The 10076-nt window shown below is 43.2% G+C and overlaps 1 protein-coding gene across 1 annotated transcript in view; it reads left to right on the forward strand.

Moving 5' to 3' along the window:
• The window catches only part of COL23A1 (collagen type XXIII alpha 1 chain), a 451370-nt gene that overhangs the window by 33140 nt on the left and 408154 nt on the right, over nt 1-10076 (forward strand). The window contains exon 2 of the mRNA XM_004371297.1: nt 9422-9488. Within this exon, the coding sequence (XP_004371354.1) occupies nt 9422-9488 (67 nt within the window). The remainder of the gene's footprint in view (nt 1-9421; nt 9489-10076) is intronic.

Genomic DNA, 10076 nt, shown 5'->3' on the forward strand with positions numbered 1-10076 from the left:
CTTTGTAGATGACTTTTTGTTTATCCCTAGCTGCTCTTAAAATTCTGTTTTTATCTTTGGTTTTGGCAAGTTTGATTATAATATGTCTTGGTGACTTTCTTTTGGGATCTACCTTATGTGGGGTTCGATGAGCATCTCGGATAGACATCTTGTCAGCTTTCACTATATCAGGGAAGTTTTCTGCCAACAAATCTTCAACAATTCTCTGTATTTTCTGTTATCCGCCCCCCACCCCCCGGTTCTGCTACTCCAATCATTTGTAGGTTATTCCTCTTGATAGAATCCCACATAATTCCTTGGGTTTCTTCATTTTTTTAAATTTTTTATCTGATTTTTCCTCAAATATGTTGGTGTCAAGTGCTTTTTCTTCAATCTCACTAATTCTGACTTCCATTGCCTCAATTCTGCTCCTGTGACTTTCTGTTGGGTTGTCTAATCCTGAAATTTTATTGTTAATCTTCTGGACTTCTGATTGCTGTCTCTGTATGGATTCTTGCAGCCTGTTAAATTTGTCATTATGCTCTTCTCTAACCTTTTTAATTTCCTGTATTGCATGTTCTGCGCTTTGCTTAATTTCCTTCCTAATTTCTTGAAGAGTTCTGTATATTAATCTTTTGTATTCTGCCTCCAATAATTCAAAGAAATTTTCCTCCTCTTGAAAATTTATTGATTCTTCATTTTTGGAGCTTGCTGAAGCCATCATGGACTGTTTCTTTATGTGATTTGATATTGACTATTGTCTCTGAGCCATCAATAAGTTGTTATTTTTTTATTTTATGTTTGCTTACTGTGTCCTAGCTTCTTGTTTTGCTTTGATGTGCCCAGACAGGATGCTCATATGAGCTAGTTTGATTATTGGCACCTTTGAAGCTCTAATGTCCTGTCACCAGGTGGTTAGATCTGTTACTAGGTATGTAAGCTCAGGAGTCTGCCCACTCCTCCTGTATGGATTCAGCTCAGGTGCCAGGTAGATAGCCACCAAGTGTGTAATGCAGGCTCTGAGTAAGGCAGGGGGCTGACAGCCACCCCTGACTGTCCAGGAGGAAGGCGTGTCCCTCTTTCCTAGAGCACGTAGGTGGGTGGTTGCAACCAGATTATGAGCATCCATTGCTGTTGGCTGTAAGGACTGGGGGGCACCTCTTATTGTTGTGCCCCTATTGCAGGTGGCTAGGTGGCGTGGGTGGAGCCACCAGTCCTCAGGCCCCTAATGTGGGTAGGTGAGGACCCTACTTAATGGACAGAGTCAAATGTCATGAATCTACCATTTCACAGCTGAAATGGTTGAAGTTAGGCTTCAGATATATACCCTGTTGTACTGCAGTAATGAGGGTCTACGCTGTTGAGATGGGCCCACACATGTCTATGCAGTGGGAAGGGCACTCAATGTCCGTGGATCCCTTATGCCTGTGTCTAAGCAAAGGAGCTGTGCCTACCCTGAGTTCCTGGCTTAGGGGAGCCATCAATTTATTTTTTCGTGTTTGTTAATTTGTTCCCTCTCCAAGGCCAGGATAATGGCTCAGGGCATGTGACGGATCCTACTTCTGGCCCAGGGGACTCGGCAATTGCTGAAGCCGGTCCGGGAGACAGTGCGGAGCAGGGAGTGGTAAGGTAAATAGAAGAGAGGTTTTTCCCTGAGATGGGGGGTTTGATCCGCGCAGTAGGCCAGACGCAAATACTTACCTTTTGGCGATCGAGGACTGCTTCTCACTGGTCTGCGTGGCCGAGTAGACTCTCAGGGGCTGGGTCTCTCCCTGTGTGGAATATACCTCCTGAGCTCTGATGCTTGCCTGCCTCACTGCTCACCCCCGAGCTGATCAGGCCTGAAGGGCTCAGGCTTTCACCGGGTCAGGTCTGGCACCTCCTTACTGCTTCAGAACCGTCTCTCCCTCCCCCTGCCACTCAGTCCGGTTCCTCAACTTTGCCTTTGATGTTCAGGGCTCCCAGATTGTCATATATAATTGAATCACTTGTTTTTTTGGGTGAGGGTCCACCAGAAGCATCTGACTACTCCACCATCTTGGCCCCGACCCTCCTATTCTTAGCTTTCTTTAGTCAGTGACATTTTCTCAGACTTTCTTTGTATTCGATGACCTTGATAGCTTTGAGGAGTAGTGATCCGGTATTTTTAGAATGTCCGACAATTGAGATTTGTCTGATGTTTTGTTCATGATTAGACTGGCGTAATGGGTTTTTGGGAGTCCCTGGGTGATGCAAATAGTTAACGCGCTTGGCTGCTAAAGGAAAGGTTGGAGGTTTGAGTCCACCCAGAGGCACCTTGGAAGAAAGGCCTGGCATCTACTTCCAAAAAATTAGCCATTGAACATCCTATGGAATGCAGTTCTACTGTAACACACATGGGGTCGCCATGAGTCGGAATTGACTCAACTGCAACTGCTGGTGGTGGTGCTGATGGTATGGACTTTGGGGAAGAAGACCACAGACGTAAAATGCCATTCTTATCTAATATTGTGTGCACACACTATCAGCATGACTTATCACTGTTGATGTTGACCTTGCTCATCTGGCTGATGTAGCATTTACCAAGTTTCTCCACGGTAAAGTTACTGTTTTCCTCCCTTTCCATACTCTATTCTGTGGAAGTGAGTCACTAAGTCCAGCTCACACTCAAGGCGGGGAGGGGAATTATGCTCCACCTCTTGGAGGAGGGGAGTGTCTGTATAAATTGTTTGAAATTTATCTGTATAGGAGGTTTGTTTCTTCTTCCCCAATTATTTATTTATTCAGCCATTAATAACAGTATGGACTCATGGATATTTAATTTATTCTTTGGGTTATAATCCAATACTAGGTTATTTATTTTGTTGCTTAAACTGTTCCAGCTTTAGCCATTGGGAGCTATTGAGGTAGGCTTTTGTGTTTCTTTGACATCAAAACCCTCTCCCCTTTTTTAAGCACTTCCTTACTCTGGCACTACAAGATACTCCAGGCTCATGTTGTACTCTTCCTGCCCCGGCACTAGAAGCAGCCATTTCTCCAGGAGGCGTTGGTTCTTTTTATTGGAGAATGACGTAGAGGAACCAGGATCTGGGCATTGGGTGTGCTTCTTGCTGCTGGGGTGTCTCTGCTTCTGGGCCGTCTCTGCAGACAGCTGGGGAATATACATATACATGTACATGTTGTTGTTGTTAGTTGCCATTAACCTCTGTATATACCCCGTTGCCGTCAAGTCAATTCTGACTCATAGTGACTCCATAGAACAGAGTAGAGCTCCCCCATCGGGTTTCCAAGGCTGAAATCTTTAAGGAAGCAGACTGCCACGTCTTTCTCCCTTGCAGCAGCTGGTAGGTTCAAACCGCCGACCTTTTCTTTAGCAACCAAATGCGCCACCAGGGCTCCTTCTTCTATATACACATATCTAGAATTATTTATGTATGTATCTGTGGTGTCCCTGGGTGGCACAAATGGTTAAGCGCTTGACTAGTAGCCAAAAGATTTGCAGTTCAAACCCACTACCAGATGTGCCTCAGAGGACAGGCCTGGTGATCTGTCTCTGAAAGGTTACAGCCTTGAAAACCCTATGGAGCAGTTCTACTGTGAACACATCAGGCCAGTATGAGTCCACATGAGCTGGAATCGGCTCAACGGCAACTAACAGCAACATACACATATCTGTAATTATTCTTGTATGTATCTATATGTATGTGTGAAATAAACATGAGTTCATAGTGATGTCTCTAACTCTAATCCAGCACCACAGGGTTCAGTCTATCTTTTCCCCCCTTGCTTATTTATAACTTCTTTCTCAGACATTGAGAAGCCTGGCTCTCATTACCCATAACTTATTTACTTATTTGTTCAGCCCTAATATATATGTAAAGTAGTTTCAAACTTGTTAACATATACCCCTGTGAGACACAATCTTACCAACTAGAGTACAGTGTTTATGGACAGGCCTTTTGGTCTTTAGCCTTAGGTTTTCAGTCAGAACATCATTTTGCAAAGTTACCTAAGTCAACTCCTTTTTTCCCCCAACAGTCATCAGTGAGGTTATATCATACAATTTTAATATAGTTAGATTTATTGAGCACAGTCTGCATTCCATCCTGGGATTCTCCAAAATCCTGGTTGATTTTATTTTTAATTTGTATCCATTTAAATTCTCTCTTTGTAATGTACAGTCCTATGGCTTTTGACAAATGCATAAAATCATGTATCTACCACCTCAGTCTTATCACCCTAAAAACACCCCTGTGTGGCCCCTTGTAGTCAGCTCTTCGCACTCCCCTAAACTTTCACAGCCACTGAGCTGTTTTCTGACCCTATAGTTGTGCATGGCCTAGCTTTTGATAGCAACTTTTAATTTTTTTTTTGTAACCATTAAAATTACTTGTAAGTGGAAGTTGTTTTGCTTTGTGGTTGGAGTTAGTTAAGACACAGATATAAGTCCAGCTCTGATACCTGCTGCGGAACATTGCCTTCTCTAAGCCTCAATTTTCTCGTCTGGAAAATGGGTATAGTAATAGTTTCCACCTTATGGGGTTACTAGGAGGACTAGATGAGATAAAAGCCATTGACACAGTGCCTGACCCATAGTAAGCAATCAGTAAGATAATAATACTTTAATTATACTTGTTATCATCACCACCATCACCACCATTGTGGGCTATAAAAAAAAGAATGGCAAACAGGCCAGAAAATGCTGTTTTATTGGATTGCTGGTGGTAGAAAGAATGCATACATAGGTTCTTATGAGGCGGGGCGGGGGGAGAGCAGATAGAGGAAGTGAGAAAGAGGCAGAGACAGACAGACAGACACACATGGTTTGATTCTAGGCAGGTCTTTTTCAATGCTTTTGGTGTGCGTGTATTAGCAGGGTTGATCCTGGAATTAGGTTTTCCTAAGAGATAGACTCATTAGTTCATCGTTCAGAAATTGCACTCGGCAGGGAGATTCATCTTGGTGCATCTTGGCTCTTCTATTTCCAGGGTCTTTTACTTATTGAGAAGATGATCTTACAACAACAGGGGAAGAATTTTTAAAGAAAAAAATCACCATAATTCCAGTACCCAATGGGTTCACATTTTGGTAGTTGCTGCCACCATGCCTGATATTTTACATAGATGTTGACGCTATATTTATTGTATCATAAACTTTTTTTTCTTGTTGCTACGTAGTCTGCATAGTGATAGTTCATGGCCATGTGATGGTTTCATCCAGGGGATTCACCATCCCTCACTAAGCCGTTTCACAGTCTGGCAGTGCAACTTCTTTATGAATGTCAGTGTTAGCATCTGCTGATTTATTTTCTTGGGATATATTCCCTGCAGTAGGAATTCTCAGTCAAAGATAGGAATGTCTTTGCAGCTTTATTTGCAGCATTTTACAGAAATAAATCCTTCCATCCGTTTTTTTGTATTTCAATCTCTATTTCATCACAATGAAACCGTTTGAGGTAATCTAACATCTGGTGGAGTGTTCCAGACCAGTGTGCCAACAGATCATTAATAAATTTACCATCTGGCCATGCACTGCTTTTTTGAAAACCGCTATTTTCTCTGATGAGTTTTCCCTCTGCTCTTTCCACCCCTCCCCCAAAACTTCAAGTTCTCTTTCTCAGTACTTCTGGAAGGAACGCCCCCAAAGTCTCTAGTCTTTTCTCAGAAACTCATCCTTTATTTACTTTTGGAGTCAGGACTTGTTTGCATATGTAAAACCAGGACCATATTGTTTGCAGATGCTGGGGTGCTGCCAGATAATTGAATTTAAAAAGTTGAGGCTTTTAAATCATTTTTTACAAACCTGGACGCAAAAGAATATTTTCTTAGAATTTAAAAAAAAAAAAAGTATGGCTATGAAGATTGTGGGATTGGGTTTCTAATTCACTTTGTGTTCACAATAATGACATTTCAAACCCACAGAAAGTTAGGAGGCGGGAGGTGGGGGAGGGTAGAAGAATAGGAGATAAAACTTTACAGATTCACTGTCTAATGTAAGAAAACAAATGCATACGAGAAGTTAGAATAGATAACAGTAAAAACTCAAAGACTAATTACTAGAAAGGACATCATGTTTGACAAAGTGGAAGGTCAGCGAAAAAGAGGGAAACCCACAATAAGATAGGGCTGACACAGTAGCTGCAACAATGGGCTCAAACATATCAAAGTTCATGACGATGGTAAAGGACTTGTCTACATTTAACACTTCCTTCTGTTATACAAGGAGCCCTGGTGGTGCAGTGGTTAAACACTCAGCTGCTAACCAAAAGATCAGGCGGTTTGAACCCACCAGCTGCTCCGTGGGAGAAAGAGGTGACAGTCAGCTTCCGTAAAGATTCACAGCCTTGGAAACACGATGGGGCTGTTCTACTGTGCCCTATAGGGACACTGAATCTGAGTCGGAAGTGGGTTTGGTTTTCAGTTAAACGTAAGGTCACCATGAGTCGGAGCCTACTGGAGGGGGGCTAACAACAACACCTAGCAGTAACAGTAAATTTTTTACAATTTTCCTGTTTAGCTCTTTATTTTAAGATTTTAAAAAATAAAAACAACCAGTTGCCATCAAGTCAATTCCAACTCATGGTGACCCCATGTGTGTCACACTAGAACTGTGCTCCATTGGGTTTTCGGTGGCTGATTTTTCAGAAGTAGATTGTCAGGCTTTTCTTCCAAGGTGCGTCTGGGTGGACTCGAACCACCAATCTTTCAGTTAGCAGAGAGTACCCTTCGCACCATCCAGGGACATTTTTAAGGTAAAAATAGTTTAAAAGTAATTGTGTTTTCTATCAGTATTTGATAATTGAGAGTGGCCCTGATGTGATAGCAATTGTTAAAAGTGAATTGTTTTCAGGATTAAATCCTATTGGTGAAAAAAAAGTTCATGTGGCAGTCCTTTCTATCATATCTAGCATTGATAAAAACAAAGGAGAGCTTCAAGCACAAATGACTAGCTTAAACTACAAGGCTGGATTCTTTTCCCAAAGTAAATGTTGAAATCTCTTACAGTATCTGCAAGTACAATGGGGAAAAGTAAGTTCTGAAGTCTCGCTCAAACCTGCATTTGCTGACAGCTTTTGCAGCGCCCCCCCATTCAGTGAGCATGGGTGTGGCCGAGTGCGTGAGCCAGGGCCCCAGTGCAAAAACACCAGCCCCTCTCCGGACTCCACGCTCTGGCCCTGGCTCTGCTGCCTGTAAGGTGTTGATTCCTCTTTACCGGGTGGGAGCCCATGGTGGCTGCGGGGGGGGCCTCTGGAGGCTGGGTTCCAGGCTGTGCACAGCGTCTGCTCTGGGCCAGGTGGGAGATGCCCCAGAGCAATGAGTGGCAGGTAGAGGTTCAGGCTGGGAGCGGAGGGTCTGACATTGAGAGTTCTAGCCCCTTCTGGATCTCTGGGACAAGCCAGAGATCTCCAGGGGCCTGAGAGGTGCAGGGGAAATTAGTGCATCTAAAGGCCCCACCCTTGAGCACCCTCTGTCCTGCCTGGTACTGCCTTCACATTGCTTCCTCCAACATTTTGTCATCCTGGTGCTAATAACTGGCATATCTGCATGTTAGCTTAAAAACTGTTGCAGCCCTCCACTTAGACTGTGCTGGGGGTGGAGGGGGGCAAGCAATCTCCTGTCCTCCCCTCCCCACTAACCTTAACTTGGCCCTGTTTTCAGTATCAGTTCCTCAGCCTGGGTTGCCCATCTTAAGATGAGGGTGAAGCTGGAGGATGGACAGTGGTGGGTGTGGAACTCGGAAGCACTTTGCAGAGGCCAGGAGTTCTGTGGCTCGGTTTTTGGTTCTGGACTATTTAAGCTGGGGGTGACTGGGCACGGTGAGGGTCCTGAAGAGGTTTTGCCTGAGGGTGGTTTGAAAATTCTAGACTTGTTAGGTCAAGGTCTCAAGACCCTTGAGTCTCAGGTTTGGGTGGGGGTCAAGGGGTAAGGTACTCTTCTCATCTCCTCTAAAGCAGTACTTAAAAAATTGCATTTTTATGTTTGAACCTGAAGTACCCGTGCTGGTAGGAGAGTCACGCAGTGTTCACTGAGTTCACACATTTGTGCTTTGCTTTCCTTTATTTTTAGGGGTGTTTTGTTTTGTTTTCCCTAGAGAAAGAAAGATTTTTTCCCTTGTCAAGATTCGAGTCCTAGTGAGATTTGGGATTGTGGGCCAATCACTTCCCTCCCCTAAACCTAGATTTGGGACTAATTATTTTATTTTGCCACACCTATGTCCCCTCATCTGAGACCGAGGGACAGTCCTTCAGGCCTCTTGGGCGGCCCTGAGATCAAATCAGGCAACGTTCATGCAAGAGCTGTACCTAGGAGTTGTCACCATTGCGCAGCTATGACTTTTGACTCATTTCTGTGTTCTTTTACCTTCACCCAAATCTAGCACAGGGCTGGGCATGTGTAGAGATTCTAGTTAGGTTGTACTGCATGAAATTTTCTAGGTCAAGGATCTCACTGGTGAGAAGGAAGGGAAATGTTCTTCTTAGGGTAAGTTAGGCCTTGGCCATCAGGTCAGAGAACCGTGGGCTGGGAGGGGCTTCCTGGGTACCCGTGGGGGTGAAGATGACTTTGTGAATACTGAAGCTGCCCAAAGGGCCAGTTTTGATTTGCCCTACTCAAGCTCTTTGCTCTGCCCTCCCTTCTCCATACTGACTTCACGGCCACATTGACTTTTCTTGGTTTGTAGAATGCTGTTTCTGTTGTTCTTAACTCTGGGTGTTGTATTTGAAATGTTGTAGTAAAGCAGACACCCCCTACCTTCTGTTCAGGGACTGACCAGTAATTCTTCAATTTTTATTTTTGTTTCTCCTCTTGCTCTAAAATTGCCTGTAGAATTTAATGAACTCTGAAAAAACAGTTCTAGAAAACAACACTACCACAGCACATCTTTCAAATAAGTTTGTTTTTGTTGATTTTATTCACTTTTGTCCTTCTCTAGAAAAGGACATCATGTTCGGTAAAGTAGAGGGTCAGCGAAGAGGAGAAAAACCCTCTATGAGATGGATGGACACATAGCCACAAAAATATCAAACATGTCAAAGGTCATGAAAGTGGCATAGGACTGGATAAAGTTTGGTTCAGTTATATATAAGGTTATCTTCTATGTTTTATATTATATAAATACATACATATTTATATATAAAACCAAACCAAACCTGTTGCCGTCAAGTTGATTCTGACTCATAGGACCCTGTAGGACAGAGTAGAACTGCCCCATAGGGTTTCCAGGGAGTAGCTGGTGGATTTGAACTGCCAACTTTTTGGTTAGCAGCCGTAGCTCTTAACCACTACACCACCATATGTAAATGTTATATAATTATATGTTATACATTATGTGTTATGTTTTATATATGTGTTATATAATATGTTATAGATAAGGTTGCCATGAGCTAACGGCAACTAACAACAACAATCCCTCTCTTCTCTGAAACTCACCTTCATTTTTTTCTTTTTTTCTCTTTCTCGTTCAGAAATTGGATGGACTAGCCAAGCTGCGGACGGTTCGGGAAGCTCCATCTGAGTGCATCTGCCCCCCAGGTATGTGGAGGCTCACTCCTTACTGGGTCCTATCTCCACCAGCCCGACCCTTGTCTCTGCTGTGTTCTCACGCCTGCTTTTGGTAGCAAACCCTGCTGAGGACGGTTAAGAGGCATGTGTTGTGTTTCAGACTGTTGTACCTGTGGATCATCCTGAGGCCTTTCTTAGTCTTCTCTGGTGGGCTCACTAGTCAGTAATTTCAGCAGAGTGAACTGACTTGGTTTGATGAGGACATTGATATTTGTATAGGAACAAAAAAACTGATAGAAATGACTTATAATAAATGCTTATCTTATAGGGAAGTAGCAGCTAACCCATTTTAAAGGTGGAGAAACTGAGGTATGACTCTCTAGGAGACACCATTCACACTGTATTAACATTGCACATCTAGCTCTACTTCAGACATGGGGAGGGTTGATAAATAACCTGGTGAATGTAGTTTTGTTTTGCTTTGTTTTCATTTCTTCTGGTGGAGGTAGAGAAAGGGAGCAGGAAACACAGTCTGAATTATTCCAATAATCATGTCTTTCTTTGGTTTTGTTGGTGTAGATCAGTGTCTTAGTCATCTAGTGCTGCTGTAACAGAAAT

The sequence above is a fragment of the Trichechus manatus genome, unplaced genomic scaffold, assembly GCF_000243295.1.
Source record: "Trichechus manatus latirostris isolate Lorelei unplaced genomic scaffold, TriManLat1.0 scaffold00011, whole genome shotgun sequence".
Taxonomy (NCBI): Eukaryota; Metazoa; Chordata; class Mammalia; order Sirenia; family Trichechidae; genus Trichechus; species Trichechus manatus.